At 40.9% G+C, this 26,794-nt stretch overlaps 1 protein-coding gene across 1 annotated transcript in view; it reads left to right on the plus strand.

The window, feature by feature from the left end:
• Positions 1-5,337: 5,337 nt before the first annotated feature.
• trappc11 (trafficking protein particle complex 11) overlaps positions 5,338-26,794 on the plus strand; it is a 28,633-nt gene continuing 7,176 nt past the window's right edge. The window contains exons 1-18 of the mRNA XM_034689111.1: positions 5,338-5,668; positions 7,927-8,155; positions 9,786-9,955; positions 10,640-10,710; positions 11,851-11,965; positions 12,647-12,746; positions 14,115-14,188; positions 14,836-14,932; positions 15,511-15,644; positions 16,205-16,346; positions 16,546-16,639; positions 16,786-16,865; positions 17,385-17,463; positions 21,607-21,661; positions 21,926-22,071; positions 23,390-23,451; positions 24,769-24,901; positions 25,028-25,158. Coding sequence (XP_034545002.1) covers positions 7,952-8,155; positions 9,786-9,955; positions 10,640-10,710; positions 11,851-11,965; positions 12,647-12,746; positions 14,115-14,188; positions 14,836-14,932; positions 15,511-15,644; positions 16,205-16,346; positions 16,546-16,639; positions 16,786-16,865; positions 17,385-17,463; positions 21,607-21,661; positions 21,926-22,071; positions 23,390-23,451; positions 24,769-24,901; positions 25,028-25,158 — 1,887 coding nt within the window. The 5' untranslated portion in view covers positions 5,338-5,668; positions 7,927-7,951. The remainder of the gene's footprint in view (positions 5,669-7,926; positions 8,156-9,785; positions 9,956-10,639; positions 10,711-11,850; positions 11,966-12,646; positions 12,747-14,114; positions 14,189-14,835; positions 14,933-15,510; positions 15,645-16,204; positions 16,347-16,545; positions 16,640-16,785; positions 16,866-17,384; positions 17,464-21,606; positions 21,662-21,925; positions 22,072-23,389; positions 23,452-24,768; positions 24,902-25,027; positions 25,159-26,794) is intronic.

Consider the following 26,794-nt stretch of genomic DNA (forward strand, 5'->3'; position numbering starts at 1 on the left):
TTGAATTGGTGTGTATGTGGTTTCTGGTACTTCCTGAGCCAGCTTCAAACGGACACCCAAGGAATTGCAGTTTCTCACACTTCAGCACTGGCTTCAATTCTTGCAGCCGGAGGTTGCTGCTTGGCTGTACGGCAGCCATCCGCCACTAGTTGTAGCTGTAGCTCCGGCTAATGTCTACTGCAACAATGCTATAATGCTCTACTACCCTGATGTAGAAAAGCACAGATACCGCATCTCTTAGCGGTGCAGTTGGCAGTGTTTTGATCTAGAAAGTGAAAATAAATTCCATGTAGGCTGTCTCTGGTTTAACTGGCATATAACCAGTCAACTCTAGCAGTGTGTTACCTGCACACGCATGTGGACACCTGCAAGGAGGACTGAAGGCTGGTGGTGCTAGCTCTGCTAAAGATAGCTACACTCAGCAAACCAATGTGACATTGCTCACCAGCAGACTCTATGATTCCTCATGAGACCTGTGGTACACTTATGACTGAGTTCTCTGTGTTCTCTTACCAATAGTCAGTTACTCAGAATTTGACTCTCCTTTTAAAAAATGTGTCTTTTTGGAAACATTTACTTTTACTACAGAAACAGAGAGTGCAGGAGAATGTTGGGTTGCCTGGTAACAGTTCAGTGTCAGCAACACAGTGGCACTAGTTAAGTTGGTGAAGCAAAATGTGTTAATCTGTGGTTGATAATTACTTTCAACTACTAGCTGCTTGTGTATAAAAGCAATATCACACCAGAGGTCATCATGTCGTACTATTCATACAGACTCACTCCCTCTTGTGTGATATGGCTTAATTAGCCCTAGAAACATGTTCCTTTATGTCTATGCATGGCATCTCTATAGATCATATTACTTTCTATCATTTTTAATGAAATGTTCATGATCAGAATTGTTTGTATCAATATGATTAAAGTTTTCTACAGAGTTACTATTTTGGGGGAGATTATGATCTTGTAGGAACAGGTTATTAACTCGTACCTGTGGATGGCACAAATCATTATATTAATAATAAAGTTTATTGATATTGCACTTATCAAAAAAGACGTTACAAAGTGCTTTACATCATAAAAACCCAACAATAATAAACTTATCATGAAAGGGAGACATATTGAACTAGCAAGACAATTAAAGAGGAACAACTTAAAGGAACAGCTGAGTAAAAGATAACCCAATAAAAGCAATTAAAACAATAAAACAATCAAAAATCAATAAAAACAAGGAGTGAATAAAAGAAAACCATTAATAAAAGTAAATTATAAATAAATGTAGCATCATGGATGAAACATAATATCAAAAGAAGATACTGAAGTTGCTTGCTTGAGATCCTCAGGCAGGTCGTTCCACAGTCGTGGAGACTGAACAGCAAACGTTCACTCACCATTAGTTTTTAAGTTTGCAACGAGGTTCCTTCCTGAGGATGAGAGGCTGCGCCCGGGCTTGTAGGGTGACAGCAATTAACATATATTCTAGGGCCAGGCTTTAAAAGTAATAAGTACAGCCTTAAAATCTCTTCTAAAAGCAACAGGCAGCCAGTGTAAAGTCATTGAAACAGTAGTAATGTGCTCTCTCTGCTTAGTTTTGGTTAAAAGTCTTGCTGCTAGATTTTACAACAACTAGAGTCTATTGAACAAAACAGACAAATGGCACAAATTATTAGCATGCATAATAGTGTGAACACTGTTTTGATGTATTCTGCACAGAACTGATATTTTTTGTGTGAAACAAGCACCCTCTGCTGGGCAGACATGAGGGGTGCGCACCATGTGTGGTTGATCTGTAATCAGCTCAGCTAAATCATGTTAAAATAAGTTAATTGAAAGTGCTATTCATCCTTGTTGTTTAATCTGAATTTATGAGATGCTTCTGATATTATAATAATTTGTTGTTGAGTAATTTAGGACCATCACATTATTATGCTTTGATAGCTGTATCAGAACTCCATTACTCATCCCCATGGTGTAGCTAACAACCCCACTGTTTGTTAAGTTATTGCTTCAGTATTTAAGGCTTCTCTGGAGCTTATTACTACAAAGGTGGCTGCAGGGGACCTAATGCTTCTGTAGTTATGACAGAAAAACGCTGTGTTGGAGCCAAAGGTGAATCTTAATGCATGGATCATCAATTGACTGTATATTAATATGGACAACTTCAATAATCTCCTACCATTGTGAAAAAGTGATGCCGAAATAACCCCACAATGGACGCCACCAATGGGCGTATTTTGGAACCAAGGTCTGTGCAGAAGGGATCAGTCTGTGGAGCTGCAGGATTAGTGTCACACCCCTTTGGCACACATTTAACTTACTGACAAACATCAAAGATCCCTCAGGTGGGTTCAGTCCACAGCAGAACACACTCTTGTGTTGATTTAAAGCAGACACTCATGGCTATAGAAAGTTCAATGATCCTTGCAGGAGCCTCATTTGTCAACAGAGCTGTCAATCATGATTTCACGTCCCCTCCTTTTAGCATCAAATAACTAATAAAAGGAAACCTCTCTGAAAAATGACTACTTGGATATAAATCAGCTTGGGAAGAAGCACCTGACATGATAGAAAGCATTTTTGAAAGACATACAATGTGTATTTCAATTTTCTGATTTGACCCATATCCCATTTGATATAATGTGGGAGGCGGGGTTTATGGCCTGTCACTGGTGTTCCAGGGTGTGCTGGTGTCACCCACAGTGGCAGCTGGCACACCTAAAAATCAGATACACAGTTGCTTCAATCGTCTCACTAAAACATTTACTTCTAAACTTAGATTATTGTTTTCAAACCATAATACTTGTTTATTTTAATGGTGCAGTGTGTAGAAGTTTGCAGCATTTAGCAGAACAGATCTGGTGGAAATGGGATGTAATATTTATAAGTATGTTAAAATTGGTGTATAATAACCTATACAAAACAATATCTTATTTTTTTTTAAACTTAGAATAAGTGTGTATGTTTACATAAGGAGCGGGTCTCCTCATGGAGGATGCCATCACGAACCGCCATCATGTTTCTACAGCAGCTCAGAACGGACATATGTATTTGTTGGAAATCGTAATGTTATTGGGAAGAAATTTTGTTTCAGTTTGTGCCGCCTGCTCACAGAGCAGATGGTTACACCAACGATTTCTAACTACAATAACGTCTTTTAGTCTTTTGTCTGATGGTAACACGACACATTGTTGGATAACTAATTGCCATTTTGGGAGAGCTTCTGGTCCTCTGTGGCCACTGTAGCTTAGGTGATGTGAAGGGTTAGGAACGGAGGGGTTCATTCTACGATTTGATTGCTAGAATTCGCTAATATTCCCATACACACTGCACCTTCAAATGAAATTTCAAATATTCTTAACAAAAACCAACATCAGCCGACTTTCAAGGGCTGCCAACCAATCAGCAAATAGCCCCTGACCTGACTGTGACCCCAACATCTTAGGGGACTGTAGCCACACTCTAAACAATGCAGCGTTTGCTAATTCACCAAGATGAAACAAAGCTCCTTTCTTAATGTCTTCAAGAAACCAAAGCTTGATGGCTAGCAAGACGCAAGGCCCACACCCGCACTCCAGCATTTATGCACGAGGCAGAGATGTAACCTCATTAATTATGTAAAACTCAGACACACCATCAGTATCGGACAGGATCAAATGATAACTAATGTCTTGTATACAGTGGTGTACTCAGGGTAGGAGCATTCCATCATGTCCGAAAGAAAACATGCTAAAGTGCCCTCTTGGATTCCACTGTAGTAGATAACACATTAAAAATTGCCTTCTCTGGTGCCCTTGCATGAAAAGTGCCCTTTAAATTCCCCACCAATGTAAAAAGATGAAAAAGTGCCCTCTGGAGGCCCTTAAAATGTAAAAAACATTTTAAAAAGTGCCCCCCCATTCAAATTGTTTCTAATTGACTCTGAACTGTGAGTACGAGGGGTTTAAAAGGAGGTGCCCCTTTTTGGGGGGTTTTCGCCCCTGCCCCTCAAACAGCCTGAGTAGCCACTGCTTGTATGCAAATTAAAGAAAGGTATGGTAGGCTTTATATCTTAATTTTCTCATTGTGTTGCTGCTGGATCAAATGTCTGTGTTCTGTGCTGTGTGCATAATGGACATTTTATTCATTTCTGTTGGACTGATGGTTGGTGGCACACTGAAAGTTATGTTTTTAGATTTAAAAAAAAGTTTGTAATTGTGTGAGCGTGTGTGCAGGAGTGTGTTTGTTTAGCCTGTATTCATAACAGGGACACTTGTGCTGTGCACCAAGGTGCTTTGGGCTGGATGTACAATAGGGCCCTTTGTCTCTCTATATTAACTAGTCAACGAGTCAAACTGTAAAGCTCAATAGTGTTGAGATACTACAGGATTTCCGTTTAGGCCATTGTACATTCTATTCTATTCTATTCTTATCATTCTTGTAATGGTGCAGCCGCAGATCACAGGTATGTCATCAATAACCTGCAAATAATTCATTTTGACATGAAATATACATAAAGAACAATTCAATGTGTATCCATTCTTGTGGGAAAAAGTATGAAAAAAAGACCTAGTTGAAAATAGAAATGTGGCACACACATTTTTTTCTGAAGCACAGCCTGAGTCTCTGGCTATGCTAGAGGTTTTGATTCAGTTTGGGATCTGTTGTGCCATCCATCTTTGTATACAGTCTAGAGGTTTAACAGACAGAGGACACAGCTGCTCCACAAACAACTTATTTCTTGAGCGCAAACAATGAAAAAATACTCTTACAAGCTTCCGGATGCTCTGCCATTTTCATACTTTGCATTTCTTGTTGAGAAGAAGTGTATCTAGCCGCACAAGCATCGACCAGAGAGCTTTCTGTTTTTACGCCCCTAAACTGTGGAACTCTCTGGCTCTGGACAGTGAAACAGCGAGCTCTCTGGGTGTTTTTAAAAGTAAACATAAGACATACCTTTTTAATCTAGCTTTTAATTTGGAGTAATTTATTTTTAGCCCTGGACTGCATTATTATTTTAAATATTTTAATTATTATTTTAATCATTGCTTTAACATTTATTTATCTTATTTAATTATTTATTTTTTATCTATTTATATCTTGTATTCATCTTGTTAACGCTACCTTATTTTTAACTTTTCTTTCCACTATTACTTTATTTTATTAATTTTACTGCATTGGTTTTATTTTATTTTTAAGTATTTTATTTATGATCAAGCCTTTTATAATTTTACCATTACAGTTGTTTTCTGTCTCTCTGTTATTCTGTGAAGCACTTTGGGCTGCGTGTTTTTATCAGGTTTTTATGTATGAAAGGTGCTATATAAATAAAGTTGAGTTGAGAATAATTTAACATTTTATTTTGAAAACTCAAACCGGAAGTGATTCTGAAGGTTTGCCTCACAGGTAGCTAGCTAGCTAGTTTGTTTTTACTTCGGCTACAGCTGCTAGATTAGACCTTGTATTCTGCTGCTGACGAGTTTGACACTTTGATATGTAGCTGTCAGATTGTGAGCAGCGCTAGAAAGAAGCAAAACAGCCTAACACCGAGGTCTGGTTCAGTTTATTTGACCGTAAAACCTCTGAAACCTCGCCCATTAGCTTACTGTTAACCTTCTTAGGCTGATCTGCAGCTAGCCGCTCACTCACAGCGAGCTAGCTTTACTACACTGCCACTTCGAGTGATGCAACTGAGGTATGTCCGTGTGATTCCATCATTATATTTTGTGTATTCTGAAGTGATGTTTTCTTTCTTCAGGACATGAGAGGCTAACAGCAATACTAGAATCATTAGCCGAGTCGGGTTGTCTTACTTCTGCTTTCGTTTGGATGGTTTCTGCGCCTGTTTGTGCCCTTAGCTAGAATAATAACTTATCTGAAATCTACATTTGTATTAGTAGGATAGTAATCCGTGTCTAGAAATGTTTAGGATCTATTTAAACGATCGAGCTCCACTCTGTAGGATGCAAGCAGCTCATCTGTCACTGTTAGCAGACACTGCTCAGTCCAGCTAATGCTCGCCATGAAGTCTTGTGACCTGCAGGTTGTTTTCCATAAATGCTCAGTCTGTTCATGCTCGGTGCTCTAACGAGGATTGTGTGTTGTAATGATGCAGAACACCTTGATCAGTTGTGTCCCCATGATGTAGAAACACAATGGAGTATTGACAGAGAATACCACAGCATTTAAAATGCAGGATCACAATCAGATTTATTGTCAGGGGTGACACACAAACAAGGGGGTGGAATAAAAAGAAGCTGGAGCACTCCTTTTGTCAGGGAATTTAAGTAGAATAAAATCAAAACATCAATAAGAATATTACAACAATATAATAAAAATACTCACAAAAGGCGTAATGGAAAGCTGTACTGTAGTGCAGGAATGTGATAGATGATGGAGAGCATATAGAGATTATTAAATCTAAGAACTGGGGTGAGATTTGCAGATTAAGATAAAATAAGATATCCCTTTATTCGTCCCACAACGGGAAATTTAAAGTGTTACAGCAGCAAAGTAGATAAAAACAGTATAAAGTAAACAAGAGCATATATAACAATTATTAAAAAGTTATTAGCAATAAAATTGAAGAAGTAAAAATGAGCATATCTTACGACCTATACACAACTAGATAAGTTAATTTACAAATATTTACCAAACCAGTGACGTGGTGAAAAATGTGCACAGACTTGTAACATAGGTAGAAAAACAATGTACAGAACTGAGAAGATGAGGAGAAAAAACGGTGTGCACATGTTAGAAGAGAGGGATGAGTAATTATTGCATGTTAATAAATAGATGGGGTAGATATTGCAGATACCAGACCTAATACATAGCCATTTACCCCAGAAACGGAGTGCCCATACTGACCCCTGTCCACCACTGAAAACCCCTAAAATGGGTAGAAGAAGGTGACCTGGAGGAGTTCAAGGTGTTGACTCGGCCCAGATCCTCTAGATGTGGATCCATTCAAGCATAAACTTGATTGTTTATTTAGATGTGCTATATAAATAAAGTGGATTGGATTGGATTGGACCAAGTCTGATCCATTGAGGCTCCACCTCACAACCTCCAGGACTTAAAGGATCTGTTTTTAACGGCTTAATGTCAGATACCTCGTCCCGTGTTTTATTTCATTACTCAAGACACATTTTTACATGAACACTTTTATTGTGTGATTTTATTTAATTTTAACTCTGATTATAAGGGGTCTGTTTTATAAGTCTGTGTGCTTTTAAGTTTTTTTATTGCTTCATTTTTCTCTGCATTTCTTCTTGTTTTTATTGCCCACTGTGAAGCACTTTGTTAACTGTATTAAAAAGTTCTATATTATTAAAACTATTATTATTATTATTATTATTATTATTATTATTATTATTATTATTATTATTGTTATTGTTGTTGTTTTTATTATTATTATTATTATTATTATTATTATTGTTATTGTTTTTATTATTATTATTATTATTATTATTATTATTATTATTGTTATTATTATTACCTCAGGACACAATCAGAGGTCTAGAGGAGTCCATATCTTGTCAGGTGAGGGCTGTTTTGGTCCTATCCTGATAAGAGGGGGCGGGGCTATACGATAATAAGCAGGTGGCCTAATGCATTTTATTTATAACACACTTTACATATATGGTGAACTAGATGTTTTGTATATGTCATTAGTTTTGAAGACATCAAAGTTAGGAGTTTTCATATTTAGGGGCACAGCTGATGTGACTGACAGGTGAGCACACTGTAGCTGTTAGCGAGGAGGCGGATTTATATTTATGTTTTAACCTTTTCTTGACCTTCATGTCAAACATATCTCTGTTTGCTGATTTTGAGTCTTTTATCAATCTGTCATCTGGCTCTTGTCACATTTTGTATTCATCATGCAGAGTAAGAGAAACCAAAGGCATATTGTCCTGTAAACACGTGTTCCTGTTGCTCTTTCTCGTTTAGGTAAATCCACTCTTGAAACAACACGATGGCAGGTTCCCAGTGGGAGCTTCCCCCAGAGCTCTGTTGTCGGCCCATGGCCTTTGTGGCTTTAACTGGCCTGGATGTGGTGTTCAATGCTGTGCACCGGGCCATATGGGACGCCTTCTGCGCTAACCGACGAGCTGACAGAGTTCCCATCTCTTTCAAAGTCCTCCCAGGAGATCACGAGTACCCCAAATGTCGCACTAAGGTGAGTGATGGACGAGTGGAAAGACCTTGAAGTTTATCAATAAAGAAAGACAGTGGAGAATACAACACGAAACCCGGTATATGGAAGTGGAGCGCACTTGCTCCACTAAGGGTTGCTTAATCATTAGTATCACCCCACGGATTTTTTTTGGCATCATGGTGAGATGGTCCCTCTCCATCTAAGTATGTTAGGTCTCTCTCTCCTTCTCTCTCCCTATCCCTTTGTATATCCTTATGTAATCTTTCTTTCACTTTCTCTTATTTTTTTTATTTTTATTTTTTGGCCCACCTAGGTGTGCACGCCCTCTTTTACAGAACATGATATTAGCTGCCAATAAAAGATAGGCAAGAGTTCTAAGAGGGATGGTGATGGTCGCATGCACACAGTCACAAGCACAGAAGAAAAAGGTTTTCTTTCTTTTCTTTTGCTGCAAGAATAAATTGCATTAATATTTGACAGTTTGTGACAAACATGACACAAACCAGAAATATATATGCAGACAAGAGAAAAAAAAAAAAAAAAAAAGGAAGTGGAGCGCAGTTACAGTTTGCATTTGCTGCAGAATATTCCTTAACCAAGATAAAAACACCAGAACAGAAGAGTGTTGCAGCTAGGGCTGGGCGATAATTCACTAATGGTGATTATCGTAATAATATAATATAATTTTTCTCAATATAAATATAACAAATGTTAGATAAAAAAATCTATAAATAAACCTGTAATGACACCCCCAGACCACTGGAAAGGGAGGGTGGGCTAATGAACCTTAGACACTAGTTGCCTCCCAACATTAGACAGAAGTAGAAGATGACATTGAACAGCCAATCATGTCGCAGGATGAAGAGGTAGGCGGGGCCTAAAGATGTTCGGAGGGGAATGTAAACACAGCTGAAATGAGCGACAGCGACACAGAAGAAAACTCAAAACCTACCAGCTCTAAGCAGAGTCGTTAATCTGACACTGTGCTGACTCTGCGTTAACTATTAACTTAATACACTTAGTGAAATATACTTTCAGGATGTGGGTAAAGGGAGAGCACAGAGACAACTGTTTCTGTGCATTTCAAACACGTTTAATGTCCACCGCGACAGTAGTACAACTGAACACTGAATAATTGTGATGCATTCTCTGCACCGTATGAAACAACATCACTCTGCCCGCAACACTTAGTAATCTTAAAGGGGAGAGCACTACTCAAAACAGTACTCTATAAACTGATACACAGAATACAATTTGATATTTCTATGTTGTAGATTTAAATCTAATTACCTCAACCTGAGAAAAATAAGAATCTACAAACTAAAACTTCACAAAAATCTCATCTTATATTGAAGACCTGCTTCCTGTTAGCACCATCAGAAATGTTGGATTCAAGAAGCTCATCAGAAAACTAAATCCAGATACAAACTAACAAACTGTCTGGTCTCTTCAACTTTCACTCAGGAGCAAAAATCTGCCTTTAAATTTAAATAAAATAAAGATTTGATATTTATTGTGATAATAATCGATATCGACTAATATGAAATATTTTATCGTGATAACATCATTTTCAATATCGCCCAGCTCTAGGTGCAGCCAACATGTTAGGTCAGCATCTCCTAACGGTTATGGTTCTCTCTGTTTCGTATAGAGGACGTCGTACGAATGGTACATTCCTAAAGGCATCCTGAAGACAGGCTGGATGAACAAACACCTGAACTTGGTTCCAGCTCTGGTTGTTCTCTTCTATGAACTGGACTGGGACGACCCACAGTGGAAAGAGAAACAGTCTGAATGTGCAACCAAAGTGGAGATTGTCAGGTACCGTACATATTTTATCTTCCTCTGAAACCATCTTTATTTCTTGTTTTGAGTTTGAAAAGGATTCTCAGGGTGAAATATTGCCAGTGTAATTATAATCATCCTCCCTTTCCACTTATGACAATACAATAACTTTGACTACACTTTTACAAGAGGGCTAGGGTAGTATTGAAAAATGCAATACTCTCTAGCTTAGCCTATCTTAGGTGCGGGAGTTGGCAGCAGAAACGGAGCAGCGAGGTTGGAAGGGTGGGGTTTGTCCAGTAGAAGTAGGATGTAGAGGGTTTGTAGCACAATCTGGGAGTGTGTGGACAGAATTTGAGAGAGGCAGGAAAGGAAATGTGTTACTGACAGGAGTTAACACTTAAACAAACACCCCATCAATAAAAGGGCTGTGCACTTATTTGCCAAACCGAGTGAAAGCATCATATCTGCGACAATATTTTGATCAGTTTGGACGTTACAGTCTTCTAGTTAAATTGAACCTTCGTCTACGTGGTGAAACCAAACAACAACACAATTGAAGTTACAAACTAACTCATTTCTACGTATGGTTTAGGGAGGACTTTACACCCTAACTTAGGACTCAGCTTATGCAGAGCTGATGCAACATGCCACAGCTCCAGAAAACCCCAAGAATAATCATGACTGCTGTACGTTTCACCTGCCTCCTGTTCTCTCTAGGACCAGTCTTCAGGGCAGGAACACCAAGGTGGCTGTGGTTCTAATCCAGAAGAAAACTCCTCTTCCTCCAGGTACGCAAATCTACTTAATCATTCAGTTACTGTTATTGAATCCTTTATTTAAGAAGGTTGTGAGTAGAGCTGGGCGATATTGAAAATGATGTTATCACGGTAAAATATTTCATATCAGTTGATATTGATAATTATCACGATAAATGTCAAATCAGTGAAAGTTGAAGAGACCAGACATTTTGTTAGCTTGTATCTGGATTTAGTTTTCTGATAAGCTTCTTGAATCCATCATTTCTGACGGTGCTAACAGGAAGCAGGTCTTTTTGTGTAAAATGGGATTTTTGTTACGTTTTAGTTTTTAAATTCTTATTTTTCTCAGGTTGAGGTCATTTCCATAATTTGATTTAACTTTGCAACAAAGATATATCAAATCCTACACTGTGTATCAGTTTAGTAGAGTATTGTTTGAGTTGTGTACCCAACTAGCGTTTATGGCTCACTAGCGCCCCTCTTTCCAGTGGTTGGGGGTGTAATTACAGGTTTAAATATATCACATTTTTATAGAAAAAATTATTATATTTATATTGAGAAAAATTATATCGCAATAATTATCGTTATCGAAGTATCGCCAAGCGCCATCAACACTTTTGGAGGTGTGTCAGTGACATGAGCGTGTGTGAAGTGAGCCAATAGAAATCTGTCCTTTGAGGCAGTGATGTGGGATTGTTGGGGAAAGCTACAATAAAGAAGAACATAAAGACATAGAAGCTGTGAGTGAGTTATAGATGATATGAACTCTCAAACTTTGGTTCATTTATGTCACTTTATTTCATTATATTGAACAAAGTCTTGTAAGCTGAATCTACAGTCGAAGTACGTGAGTAAAGTGTGTGTGTGTGTGTGTGTGTGTGTGTGTGTGTGTGTGTGTGTGTGTGTGTGTGTGTGTGTGTGTGTGTGTGTGTGTGTGTGTGTGTGTGTGTGTGTGTGTGTGTGTGTGTGTGTGTGTGTGTGTGTGTGTGTGTGTGTGTGTGTGTGTGTGGCGTTTTACAGACATAAATCCAAAAATGCTTATCATTTTAAAACTTCACTTTACAAGAGTACAGGAATAAAAAAAACATGTGACCCCCTCAGCCAGGAAAACCCAGAATACAAAGTATCTGTCTTTGGTCTCTTTAACATCTGTGTTTCTTGCTGGTACAGGAGAGGACCTGGTGGCATCAGAGCGAGCTGCAGCTCTTTGTAACGCCTGTGATCTGTCTGGAAAGAGTCTCTTTGTGCTGCCACACACCGACCACTTAGTGGGCTACATTATCAGGTAGTTCACACATCTCTAACCTGTCATCTGATAAATAATCTGAACCAGATACTTTGGATTTATGGCAACCATTATTCTGCTCTCTTTGCCTTGTGCTTTACATTTAAAACAACTTCATGAATCCTCATGAATACGATTGACTGTTGAACATTTAACTCAATGTCAATAGTCTAATATAAAGTGCAGAGAGAGGTGTTTTATTGTGTTAAGGTGTTTTAGCCAGAGGATGATGCTTGAAGAAGCAAGCTGCCTTCGATGTGCAGAGCATGCTGGATACACAATGAGGCAGACCTGTCTTGCAGTGTCACTTCTTAACGCTTTCCTCCTTCATCAGTTCATAATCATGTGTTAAAAAGAAAACGGAGGTATCCTGTTAAGAAAATAAACCTTGGGGTGGCTGGGTTGAGTAAAGGCTTCACAATGACTGGCAGAGGGATGTAGCACAAGTCTCTGCAAATTAGTTGCCACCAAAGGTTGTGCTCAGCTATCATTCGAGTAGCTGGCTGGTGATAACAGATGCTCTGGGAGCCTCCTAAAAACAGCCTGCGTCTTATGTATGGATGTGACTCAAGCAGGGTTTATTAATGCAGGGTTTTTCTACCAGCTGTGGTGTTGTTGCCGTTAGAAAGTGTGTTTACGTTTAGGAAGTGTCTCTGAGTGTGTTCTTCTGTGTTTCTGCAGGTTGGAGAATGCTTTCTATGAACATGCGCAGACGTACTACTACACCGAGATCCGTCGAGTCAAATCCCATAAAGAGTTCCTGAACAAGACCACACACCAGGTAGAAGGAGGACACACACAAACACATCAACCTTACTTTCAGTTCATACAATCTGTGCAAACCAATGTGTTTGCTATTGAAACTGTTGAAAGACAGTCCTGTGGGTACCTGGATGTAAAGCTGGGCGATATTGAAAAAGATGGTATCACGATATCATTTTCATATCAGCCGATATTGATAATTATCATGATAAAAATCACAATTTTGTGAAGTTTTAGTTTGTAATTTCTTATTTTTCTCAGGTTGATGTGATTTGATTTAAATTAACAACAAAGATATATCAAATTGTATTCTGTCTATCAGTTTAGTAGAGCAGTGATTTTCAACCACTGTGCCGTGGCACACTAGTGTGCCGTGACAGATCGTCAGGTGTGCCGTGGGACATTATCAAATTTCACTTAATTAGTCCCAAAAAATATTATTCATATACTGCAAATAATTTGCCATGTAGTGTGTCTGTGCCTGCAGTGCAATGACTGGCGGAGTATTTAAATACTTGTCCATGTCCTGACCTGCGCTACCCATCCACTGGGTGGCAATAAAGCACACTTATGACCTTGTTCATTTAAGACAATAGAATTAATGATGCGTGTGAGAGGTGTATGTAACAAGATGTAGGCGTAGAACAGCGATGGATAAATATTCAAAAAGGAAAAAGGAAAACTTCAAACTGGGCCCTGGACAAAACTCTAACTTGGATGAAGAGCATAATATGGGTGGTTGAAAAGGCAACTTTTATGAGAAAAACTACATCTGTGTCTGCGAGAGCTCTGAAAGCTAGCTACTGAGTAGCTGCACTCGTAGCCAAATCAAAAAAGCCACACACTGGGGCAGGGACATTAATACTACCTGCAAAAGCCATTGTAAATAAGATGCTTTGCCCTGACACAGTTAAAGAAGTAGCCAAAGTCCCTCTCTCAGATAAATAGATTCATATATTGAAATGTGCCTTGGCTCAAAAAAGGTTGAAAAACACTGCAGTAGAGTATTGTTTTGAGTTGTGTACTCCCCTAGGATTACTAAAGATCACAGGCAGTGTTTCTTCAGTGTCGTTTCAGCTGTGTTTACATTCAGTTGCCTACCTCTTACCCTGCGACATGATTGGCTGTTCAATGCCGTCTTCTTCTGTCTATTGTTGGGTGGCAACTTGTGATTAGGCACATTAGCGCCCTCTCCCTTTCCAGGGGTCGGGATGTGTAATTACAGGTTTAAATACATCAATTTTTTATCAAACATGTGTTATATTTATATTAAGAAAAATTATATCACGATAATTATCCTTATCGAACTATCGCCCAGCCCTACCTGGACATGTGTACTATGAAAGCTCCTCACACTATCTTCCTCTTCGCCTCCTCTTCCTCCCAGCTGCTGTTTGTCAGACACCAGTTTAAAATCGCCTTCTTCAGCGAGCTGAAGCAGGACACCCAGAATGCTCTGAAGTAAGTATTAGGATTGATTTTTTTTTGTGAGTATGAAACTTAATAGTTTTACATCAGCGCTGTAGCATCAGGCAGATAAAGATACATATGAGAAGCTCAAGGTAAATGTGTTAAAAAGAAATCTGGCAGGTCTTTAAAGAGTCACGATGAGGATGCTGTTACAGCTCAGTGAGGACTTCACTGCCTTGCAAAGAAATGTATCCATTCTTGGACTGAAAGGTTGAAAAAAGATATGCCATGTGTGATTACATTGCTTAGTGTTGCAGTAATGATATTAGGGCAAAAAATCAACACATTTTAAAGAGTGCTTCCAAGCTTTAACTCTCAGTTTCTACGTCTATCAGTTGTTCTTCATGTTTTACACATCTCCTGTGTTTGCAACACGTACCTCAGGAAACCAAAATAAATGAATCAAGCTGCATATTGAGGCGGGGCAGTTCATCAAAGATGAATCAAAACAGACATCATCGGTCGGCTGATTGAGCAGGCCGATACCTGAGCTCACAAAGCCTTGGTTTACCTCTAGTTAAAACAAATGGACGACTTCTTAGCATCAACTTCAAATGTTTCTGGTGCCGTAGACTCACGACTGACAGGATTTTGTATTCTTCCATTAAGGTTTTTCTTCTCTGTGTTTGTGTCCATAGATATTACAGGACTGCATACAGCCTGGTTCATGAGCTCAGAGCTCACGAGACCAACATGTTGGAGATCAAAACTATGGCTGGGTTCATCAACTATAAGGTATGTTTCTGAGTGATTGTAGGTTTTGGTGTAAATAGTTATTTTTATCATCACTTTGCTCGATGGTGTGAAATGTCTCAGACGCTGAAGACCTGATGATTGAGGAGGAGAGGGAGTGGAGGCTGGTCTTGTCAAGCAGAGGTTGACATGGTTGGCCAAAAATCAGTATTAAGGACTAGGGATGTCAGGATTAACCGGTTTTACAATGAACCACGCTTAAAGGTGTCACTGTTAACCTAATCGTGAAGGCTCCGCTACACCGAGTTTGTATCAGCCCGTCCCTGTGATGCTCCGACGTGCAGACAGCAGAGGAGCAGGAGCGAGAGAAGCTGCAGCTAAACCAAAAAAAACAGTGTAAAGATTCAGCATATTTATTTTTAATGAGGTAACTATTTTGATATAAATGTTTACTTGTTATTTGGCGAATAGCCCTCTGAAATGTACTCATCAAACAGAAAATCTGCCAGCATATGGTTCAATGCAGGAGCAAGGCTGTTAAGAGCTTTAAAAACAAATACAAGTACTTTAAAAGCATCCCTCTCTCCCTGATCTTTCTCTCCTTTGTTTTGTCTCTTCAGATCTGCCGTCTGTGTTTCCAGCACAACACTCCTCTGGACGCTATAGCTCAGTTCAGGAAGCACATTGACCTGTGCAAGAAGAAGATCGGCAGTGCTGAGCTGGCCTTCGAACACGCCGCATGGATGTCCAAACAGTGAGATCCACACACATACACAGTTGATGCTGTTTTGGGACATGAGTCAGTACTGATCGCACCCTCTGGGTAACATGTAGATGGACTGATCTTTAATTCTGATCTCTATTCACCCTCCACTGCTTCTCCTGTACTGAATGTTTATACACTGTCGGTTTAAGAAATGTGGAGCCAGTACATTGAATCAAAAGATGAGTGGGAGAATTTCTTACTCGGTTTATACATCTGCATTGAATTGACGCTGTACGATATGCCATAGGTTCCCCCAGAGGCCTACTTATGTAGCCTGACCTGAACTTGCTCCAAATGTGTTAAAATGTTAAAATTACGCTTATCGCTGCATGCTGCATGATCAACAGCAACATTTATCCTCTCCAACTTGTTATAATCCGCACAGAGTTGCCATAGTTCACTTTGGTAAGCGAGCATTTGGTCCGAAAACAGGCTAAGAATTGCAGAGCGATACTTTAGCTAAAGCAAACACAGTCGTCTACAAACGTGTGGAGTCCAGACCTGTATAACGTGTGTCTTACCGTCTCTTCATCTTTGCTTTCTGTCAGGTTCCAGTCGTTTGGAGAGCTGTTTGACGAAGCGATAAAGTTGGGTCTGACCGCCATCCAGACACAGAATCCTGGTTTCTACTACCAGCAGGCGGCCTGTTACAGTCAGGACAGGAAACAACAAGCTCAGCAGCTTTGTCAGGTGATCACTCTGCAGACACTCATGACTCCTGGAAACAGGATGCAGCTGACTGCAGCTGTATTTTGTAGTTGTAGTGATGCGAAAGAGAGGTCTTTATTCTTGCTACATCTATGTATTTCTTATGTGAGGAACGTTCATCTCGTTCAAACTTACACATCAAATCAACAATCAATGGTTTCATTAGACTCTGTTGTTCTAGGCTGGAGCGAGTTATCCCTCCCTCGAACCACTGGAGACTCAGAGTGGAGGACTGGACTTCTACGGTCAGAGATCCTGGAGACAAGGACACCAGAGTATGTTCAAACACTGTTTGTTGAATGTGCAAGATTAAAGTGTGTGAAAAAGAGACGTATCATGAGCAGATCATCCAGTCTGTAACTTCAAAGTGATCCTTTTTTTTGTTAAGTCAAACATGGTTTCTGTCATGTTTTGTTTCCAGGCATTGATCCTCCTGACGCAGAGAAGGAGAAGAACGGGATTCTGGTCCTGCAGATTAAAGAGAGAGACGTTCCACATTCTGTAAGAGCCTGCAGAAACGCACGCACGCACGCACGCACGCACGCACGCACGCACACACACACACACAAGGAGTATAAAATCTGTGCTTTAGAAGGGATGTTCCTGTGTGACTAGATTTCTAGTTGATAAAATGTCACTTTAGGTCTCCAGGTATGAAAACACTCAAAGCACCATATATTAAACACAGGTAAACACTGTCCAAACTCACACTGTGTGTAGTAGGGACGAGCATTTCAAACCAAAGTGCTGTCCCAATAGTCTCTGCTAACTATTCACTGATTACCTCAATAGTTCCCCACCCCCCCTCTGCAGACATAAGGAGAAAGAGACATTTGATGACTGTAAAGTTGCTGTAGCAATGCTAGTTAGATATGATATAGGTATGGATAGCATCTAGATATTCTATTCTTACAAATCAAGTTTAAACTTAACCTAATTTTCGTTTATTTTTGTTCATGTTCCTCAAGCTTGTTGTATTGTTGTATTAATCCACACTCTTCTCTGTCTCTGCTGCTACAGGAGCTGATAATAGCACTTCTCAGTAACGCTGTGGCCCAGTTTAAGAAGTACAAGTGTCCTCGAATGAAGAGTCACCTCAGTGAGTATTTATGTGCCTCCATCTTTTCTTGAGTCGGTTCTTCTCATGCTTCATATCAATCAATCTTTATTTGTATAGCGCCAAATCACAACAAACGTTATCTCAAGAATGCTTTTACAAACTGAGCAGGTCTAGACCGTACTCTATGTTAAATTATTAACAAAGACCCAACATCAAGACAGGATAAGCCTATAGCTTCATAACCAAGAGCTGGTCCAAGCCTGATCCAGCTCTAACTATAAGCTTTATCAAAAAGGAAAGTTTTTTAGCCTAATCTTAAAAGAAGAGAGGGAGTCTGCCTCCGGACCCTGACTGGTAGATGATTCCAAAGGAGAGGGGCCTGATAACTGAAGGTTCAACCTCACATACTACTTTTAGAGACCTAAGGTACGATGAGAAGGCCTGCATGCTGGGAGCGTAGTGTTCTAGAGGGGTAATGGGGCACTATGAGCTCTTTAATTTAAATTTGATAGCATCCAAGATGGCGCCACGGACGGTCGCCCTGGTACTGCGCTCTCTCGTACTTGTTGCGTTTTTCTCTTTTTTTGTATCTTTATGCTCCGCTTCTCTGGTTTCTTTTACCAGAGAAGAACTTGTTAACATTGGACAGTCCTCTGCCGAACTTTTTACACCGGTTTTCATTGAACCTTTAAGTTACACAGAGATTCTTGCTGGTGGAGCCGCAGCTCTCTATGGTCTTTGCCGGAGACGCCGGCGCCGGGGCAAGCGAGCAGGCGTGCTCGTCAGACTGAGACAGCGGGGGTTACGCAGTGCGCTCCCGTCCATTCACCTGGCGAATGTCCGCTCCCTGGCAAACAAGATGGATGAACTGCTGCTCCTCAACTCAAGAAACACGGACTTTTGCAGATCCGCCGCCCTGTGTTTCACTGAAACCTGGCTCAGTGAACACATCCCAGACAGCTCGCTGCACTTACCGGACTTTCAGCTCCACAGAGCGGACCGCGTAAAGGAACTCTCTGGGAAGGCGAGAGGAGGCGGAATCTGTTTCTACATAAACGAAGGTTGGTGTACAGATACCACAGTGTTGAAGAAGTCATGCAGTCCAAATCTGGAGACTCTTTTCATAAACTGCAAACCCTTCTATTCGCCGCGGGAGTTCTCCTCCTTTATTCTGGTCGGCGTCTACATCCCACCTCAGGCCTGCGTAACGGAGGCGTTACAGCACCTGGCTGACCAGATTACAGACGTGGAGAAAAAACATCCTGACTCTCTGCTCATCATTCTCGGGGATTTTAACAGAGCAAATTTAACCCACGAACTACCTAAATACAGACAACATATTAAGTGTCCCACCAGGGAGTCTAACACTCTGGACCACTGCTACACAGTAATAAAGGACTCATATCGCTCTGTCCCCCGTGCAGCTTTAGGACTATCTGATCACTGTCTGATTCATCTCATCCCGACCTACAGGCAGAAGTTAAAAACGGCTAAGCCTGTAGTTAGGACTGTGAAGAAGTGGACGGAGGAGTCAAAGCAGGAGTTACAAGCCTGCTTTGATTGCACTGATTGGAGTGTTTTTGAAGCTGCATCAGGAAACCTCAATGAACTCACTGACACTGTGACTTCATACATCAACTTCTGTGAGGACATGTGTGTGCAGACCAGGACCTTCTGCACATACAACAACAATAAGCCCTGGTTCACACCTCAACTGAGGAAGCTGCGTCAGGCCAAAGAAGAGGCCTACAGGAGTGGGGACCGGGACCTGTTCAAGCAGGCCAGAAACAAACTGACGAGGGGGATCAAGGTAGCTAAGAGGAGCTACACTGAGAAGTTAAAACAGAGCTTCTCTGCCAACGACCCCTCAGAAGTTTGGAGAGGCCTGCGTGAAGTTACAAGCTACAGGAGACCCTCCCCCCACCCTGAAGGTAACAAAAGACTAGCTAACGACCTGAACAGCTTCTACTGCAGGTTTTCACACCCCACACCCGAACACTCTGATTTACCTGGCCCCCCCACAAGCCCCTCCCCACCCCCCTCTGACCCCCCACCTGCGCTGACGATCTGTGAAGATGAGGTAATCCAGCTCTTCCAGAGACAAAAGACCAAGAAGGCTCCAGGACCAGACGGCGTGTCCCCCTCCTGCCTGAGAGTCTGTGCTGAGCAGCTGGCCCCCATCTTCACAAAGATCTTCAACACATCGCTGGAGCTGTGTGAAGTGCCCTCATGCTTCAAAAGCTCCACCATCATCCCAGTCCCAAAGAAACCCACCATCACAGGACTCAATGACTACAGGCCCGTCGCCCTGACGTCTGTGGTCATGAAGTCCTTCGAGAGACTAGTGTTGAGCCACCTGAAAGACATCACAGGCCCCCTGCTGGACCCCCTGCAGTTTGCCTATCGGGCAAACAGGTCGGTGGAGGATGCAGTCAATATGGGTCTGAACTACATCCTGCATCACCTGGACTCCCCCAGGACCTACGCTAGGATCCTGTTTGTGGACTTCAGCTCTGCGTTCAATACCATCATACCAGACATCCTGCACCAGAAACTCACCCAGCTCACAGTGCCGGCCTCCATCTGTCAGTGGATCACCAACTTCCTGACGGACAGGAGACAGCAGGTGAGGCTGGGGAGCATCAAATCCAGCACCCGGACCATCAGCACTGGCGCCCCACAGGGATGTGTTCTCTCCCCACTGCTCTTCTCCCTCTACACCAATGACTGCACCTCAGGAGACCCCTCGGTGAAACTCCTGAAGTTTGCAGACGACACCACCGTCATCGGTCTCATCCAGGACGGAGACGAGTCTGCTTACAGACAGGAGGTGGAACAGCTGGCCCTCTGGTGTAGTCAGAACCATCTGGAGCTGAACCCGCTCAAGACGGTAGAGATGACAGTGGACTTCAGGAGAAGCCCCCCCCCACTCCCCCCCCTCACCATCCTGAACAGCACTGTGTCTACTGTGGACTCTTTCAGGTTCCTGGGATCCACTATTTCCCGGGACCTGAGGTGGACCTCCCACATAGACACAATCAGAAAAAAGGCCCAGCAGAGGATGTACTTCCTGCGTCAGCTCAGGAAGTTCAACCTGCCTCAGGAGCTGCTGATCATGTTCTACACCTCCATCATCCAGTCTGTTCTGTGTACCTCCATCACTGTCTGGTTTGGCTCTGCAACCAAACTAGACAAACACAGACTGCAGCGGACTATAAGGACTGCAGAGAAAATCATCGGTGTCGACCTGCCCCCCATCCAGGACTTGTACCGGTCCCGGGCCAGGAAACGGGCAGGGAGCATTACCGCTGACCCCTCACACCCTGGACACAAATTCTTCAAACTCCTCCCCTCCGGCAGGCGCTACAGATCACTGTGCGCCAAAACAACCCGCCATAAGAACAGTTTCTTCCCCCAGGCTGTCACTCTGATGAACACTAAACCATAACAGTGTCATACCTGTCAGATAAATACTCTCTGTAAATATACATGTAGATATACAATGCAACAATTCTCAAGCAGAATTCCATATTTCTATTTTTTGTATTATTTAACTTCTATTTTATAATGTAAAACTACCTCTGCAACTCACCACTGCACTTTATCATATTATTTTAGCCTGTACATATTAGTCAAGCTATTTGTTGTTTCTTTGTATTTATAGCTAAGGTTATTGTTATTATATTTTCATTTTATTTTTTATTGTAGTTCTTATTCTTATTCCTATTCTTATGCCTTGTACAAAGAGAGCACAGTTTACCAAAGTCAAATTCCTTGTGTGTTCAAGCATACTTGGCGAATAAAGCTGATTCTGGTTCTGATTCTGATTCTGATTTAAGATACGAAGGTGTCTGACCATTAAGAGCTTTGTAGGTCAGAAGAAGGATTTTAAATTATATTCTAGATTCATAGTCAACCTGGATATCAGTGCATTCCCACTTTTGGTCACTTCTAAGACACCTTCTTCATACATAGAAAGAAACACCTGCAGACATCGGATCATCATGTAGAATATGAAACTGGCTGATGTTATGTGATTAAAACTACGGCACAGTGATACCAAAACTTCCTCTCTTAGATTCCTTTTTCTGTTGCACTGGTTTCTTCTCCCCCTCGTCCTTATTAGATCTTCCCATGCTCCACAGTGTTTATTGTTTGTCTCATGTTCTGTCTCTATTGCAGTGGTGCAGATGGGTGAGGAATACTACCACGCTAAAGACTACACCAAAGCCTTAAAGTAAGTAAACACACACAAATGACCAAAAAAAAACCTTAAAAAAAAAAAAAACAGAAGCAATACATACCACCAGCTACAAGACTGGCTATCTCTGCATATTTATTGTAATGCCTTGCTGCTTCCACCAGGTCAGTGGATGAGGATGACATTTTTCTTACACATTTAAAGGACAAGTTCAGCCAAAAGATAAAACATACTGCCGCTCTCACAGTTCTTAAAGTCTGTGTTTGACCTAAGTGGGTACTTGTGTGTTTTTGTCCCCAGGCTGCTGGACTACGTGATGTGTGACTATCGCACAGAGAGGTGGTGGGGCCTCCTGACAGCCATCCTGACCACAGCTCTGCGCTGTGCTTATCTGATGGCCAGTGTAAAAGACTACACCATCTACTGCATGGAGCTGCTGGGCAGAGGTGAGGGAGGGGGTTAAACTGAGGCTCCGTTCACACGTGTGTAGATATTTTTGAGAAAATGATTTTCTCTCTGATCTGGTCTTGGAGGTTTGGGTCAGTGCCTTCCAAGAAGGGGATTTTTGACATCATTACCTAAATGTGCACATGGCATTTTATTGAGTATTGTGCATGGACCAAGATGGCCGACTAACGGTTTACGACTGCTCGGTACTGTTGGCTTTAATTTAATGTTTAGAAGGAAACCTAGCTGTATGTCGTCATCATCATACCATGGTGCAGAAGTGAATAATGGCATCACACTAAGCGGCAACCTCCGGTCTTTAAATATGAAGCCAATGTGGAAGTGATACAAACTGCAGTTCATCGAGCGTCCACTTGAGGCTGGCCGAGAAACACGGGAAACCACATACACACCCATTCAGAAAAGACGATCGTTACAGCAGAAATAAACCTGTTTACAGCCTGGTTCAAAAAACAGTTAGGGCTTAGTAGTTAATTTCTCGATTGACTCACACTGTAAGGGGTTTGAATTTCTTTGTAGCTCGGAATTTTCATAGATATTAAACTTAGGAGTTTTGCCCAAATAAGGACATAACTGACTTGACTGACAGGCAGGAACACTGTAGCTGATAGCGAAAAGGCTAAAGGCCCCCCTCTTTACCTCACACTACCTCGGACGAAGTTTGGCTGTGCTCAGCATTTACAATATGGCTCCCACTGACGATTGGCTTCAAAACAGCACTCAGGGACATATGGGTGACGTCACGGATACTACGTCCATTTTTTATACAGTCTATGCATCACACTCTATAGTTATTAATTCACTACCTTGATGACAGTGTTTAAAAGTGACGCTCGCTCAAGAAGATGCTCAACAAACAGCATGTGTGAATTCTCCTCCATGGAGTTTGACGTGATGGACTGATTACATATTATCGCCACCTGCTGGCCTGGCAAGCTTATGTAGGCGATTTCAACTGTTTCTGAGTTGCTGTGCAGAGAAATTTCCATAAACAGATTTATCTTTTTAAAGGAGAGGGAAAAAAAACAGTTTTTGAAAATATCAATTCATGTGTGAACGGAGCCTGTGCCTCTGAGGTGCAGGATTTAACTGCTGAGCTTCACCGGCACCTCATCATGATATTTTCTCTGAAAGGATGAAAATAATTCAGACAGAAATTCTAAAACCATGAACCAAAGCTGTGAATGTTGTTTTTGAATTAAGTTAAAAAGTAACAGTTTTACTAAATATATAACAGATACATGAATTTGAGTAGAAAAAACGCAGGGGTAACCATATATTCATCTTGTCCTTCAGCTTCAACCTTGAAGGAGGAACAGAAGTCGAGGATCGAGAAGAATCTCCTTAAAGTGCTAGCGGTGAGTGGGACTCCACCCAGCTATACATGACGTGTAGCAAATCAAACAAGAACTTCAAAACCTGTGTCATCAATAGAAACGTTGACAACCCCTCAGCGTGTTACTGTGTGCAGTGAGAGTTTGATGTGACGCATGTTAGTTAAGTTTGACTGGAAGCTCAGGTGATCCGTGCACAATCTGCATGTGACAGATGTAGTATTGTAAAGGAGGCTCTATCCTACATTTAGTGGACCTGGATTATATCTGGAAGCTTTTGAATTTGTGAAGATCAGTGTTAATTTTGGCAGCTATTTCAGATTTAGCCTTTAGACGAAAACTCCCTGTTAGTTTTAGTCACATTTTAGTCTTTGATTTTTGACAAAACATTTCCTCTCTTTGATTGAATCCATGTAGTTCATCAGATATTGGTATCAGGGTTGTACCAAGTATTAAAATCATCACTATTTCACTCTTTTGCTCAAAACTAAAAACTCAAGTTAAATAATGTAGCCTGTCCCTATTAAAAAGCCAAAAGAAAACAGTCTCGATGTGACCACTCTGACTATATTTTGATTCTTTTGATTCATATAAAAATGACACTTTACGACGGTCCCTGAATGCACCTGCTGTGACAGCTGCACTGGACAGTCAGTCTCTAAAATACATCTGCATCTTTGATGTCAAGGAGTTGATCGAACTTACTAAAAGTGTCTCACCAAAAGGTTTATCACCAAACTGGAATAAATCCAGTTGTCGACGTGGAGCTTTTTACAGTAATGGCGCCAAAAACGTCAAATAGTAAACAGACTGTAACAGTCAGAATATAATTGTTGTAATACTACTGCAATACCTGGTAGCGCCACAAGGTGACGCCACCTTCAGAGAAGTTGCTCCCCTCTGAGCCCGCAGCAGTTGTTGTTAGAGAAAGACGAACGGGTGTAAGCTGTGCCTATTTTTCTATTTTATAGCTATTTAGCTCAGCCTGTCACAGGAATGCATCGCTTTTATTTCTAAAGGTTAGACACACAGCTGGGGAAACAAGGATTTTGAATGTCCAGCAGTCCGCCACTAACGTTTTCATCTCGTCATTGTTTCTTTAACAAAAACAAAACATTCGTTCGTCAGAATTTTATTATCAGTGATGCATTTTAGCTCGTCATAGTCTCGTCTTCGTCATAAAAAAAAGGTCGTTGGCGAACATATCGTCGTAATTTTCGTTAACAAATTGAAAACTGGTGAAGATCACAGCTCTGTCTCTTATTAAACTCATCTATGATTCTTAACGTTTCATGCAGTTTGTAGTTGTGTTGATCACTGAAACAGACCTTTTGTTTTCAGAATGAAGTCCCTGATGCTGAGCCGGACTGTGATCCGTCCTCCGTCACTGCAGCCAGGTCACTGTGGAGCGACCGCATGGCTTTGGCCGGATCAAACTTGCTGACTGTAGAAGTGCAGGACTACATCCCTTTCAGTTAGTGATCCTACACATTGTCAAAACTCTGCATGGCACACATTCCCAACAATAAATTACTTCAACATGTCTTTTTAAAGTTTTATTGTTGTTCTTTATATGAGAATGTTTTCACTCTGATTCCAGTCCAGTGTAAGGCCAAGTTCCAGTCCCCCAGCTTTCATGTAGACCAGCCGATCCAGCTCCAGGTGTTCCTCCGAGCCGACTGTCCTCATCCGGTTTCTTTCAACAAGCTGGCCGTCAGCCTCAGCAACCAGGTACATTTTGCGGTATTTTACACATACACTACTCAAGCCCGACATGATACAATGAGTGACGTGTCAACAGCAGTGCTGCATGACATTTGGAAAACAAGCTATCACAACATGTTTTTATTTATATGATGTATGCATCACAAAAAATACTGAATTTGTACCACTTAAATGCAGAGTATTTATAAACTATGAAAAATAACAATCATATTTTTTGTTATTTATGCATATTTTTTTAGCTTTTACCACGCTGTGTGCAGCTCTGACACACGTGTGGTGAGACAACAGGTGGTGTGAGTATAGGTGTAGCGACACTACGTTACTTCATAAACTTAACTAATAAACGCAATTAACTTCAGCATCATCAATCCTTTATAACGATGATAGAAGTTATGTTTATTCTTCGTCCCCATCCCAGTGATAGTGACTTCTAACGAAAGAAAACTGACCAACTTCTAGGGTTTGCTACTGTTTCAGTTTTATCGATTCCTGATTCCCATTAAATTATTTTTGGACAGTAAAAAAAAAAAAAATACAACAAGAACAAAACTTAGCCTGCCTTCATTGTTGTTGAATATTTAGGCTCTCAATTATTTAAGTAAATGAAAAAAGAATACAACAAAAAACAATAGAATCTGAATAATAACATACATAATGCATTTTGCATACCTAAACACTTGTGACTAAATTTTTGAATAGAGAAGTAATCCCATCATCACAATCCACTTTCGCTCAGCTCGCCCTTCATCTCTAAAGGGAAGGCAAGGCAAGGCAACTTTATTTGTATAGCGCATTTCATACACGAGGGCAACTCAATGTGCTTTACATTAACACATTAAAAGCATTGGAAACATTCAGACAAGCATAAAAGAACACAATTTAAACCACAAATATAATAAAACAGAAAAGAAAAGGAAAATTAGAAATATGTTAAAAATAAAATTAGGTTAAAGTGAGTTAAAATAAGCTAAGATAGGAAGGCAGTGGCAAATAAAAAAGTCTTAGTCTTACAACAGTCCTCGAGCAGAGATTCTGCACGACAGGGACTCCTCGTAGGGGGAGAAATGATTTGTTTACCTCTATATAAATGCAAATATGAGCTCAGCTGTGTTTCGTATCCGAGTGTGACGGGACTTTACTACAGCTGAGGCGGGGGGCGTTTTTATGAACATGACATCACAGCACATGAAGACAGAGCAGTCCCTCAAATTCACGCCGGGTGAAAGTAAATGTCATAATTGACCCGTTTCCTCCCTCGTGCTGTGTCCGTATCATTTTGATTGAAGCTTAGCCAAACTTTGGATCGTTTGTTTTGCTCCGCCATGATCCTCTACATGCGACTTTGTTGACATGCTGCGCCACAGGTGGCGTATTGTTACGCTGACACAGCAGATCCTGACAAATAAGAAAAACTGTCTGTAGACTGCAGAGTTCTTACTGAGGTTTAATCCTGAAAGATTTATGTCTCTGTTAGGAACCAAAATGCATGTTCCTTATAGAATCCATTAGTCTGAGTTCAGCATTTCCAATGTGGCTGTCGCCAGTTGGCTTCAAAACAACGCTTCAGAAACAGATGGGTGACGTCATGGATACTACGTCCATTATTTATGCAGTCTGTGGTTTCAATGTGTGTGTTTGTGTT

Source organism: Notolabrus celidotus, chromosome 8 (assembly GCF_009762535.1).
Source record: "Notolabrus celidotus isolate fNotCel1 chromosome 8, fNotCel1.pri, whole genome shotgun sequence".
Taxonomy (NCBI): domain Eukaryota; kingdom Metazoa; phylum Chordata; class Actinopteri; order Labriformes; family Labridae; genus Notolabrus; species Notolabrus celidotus.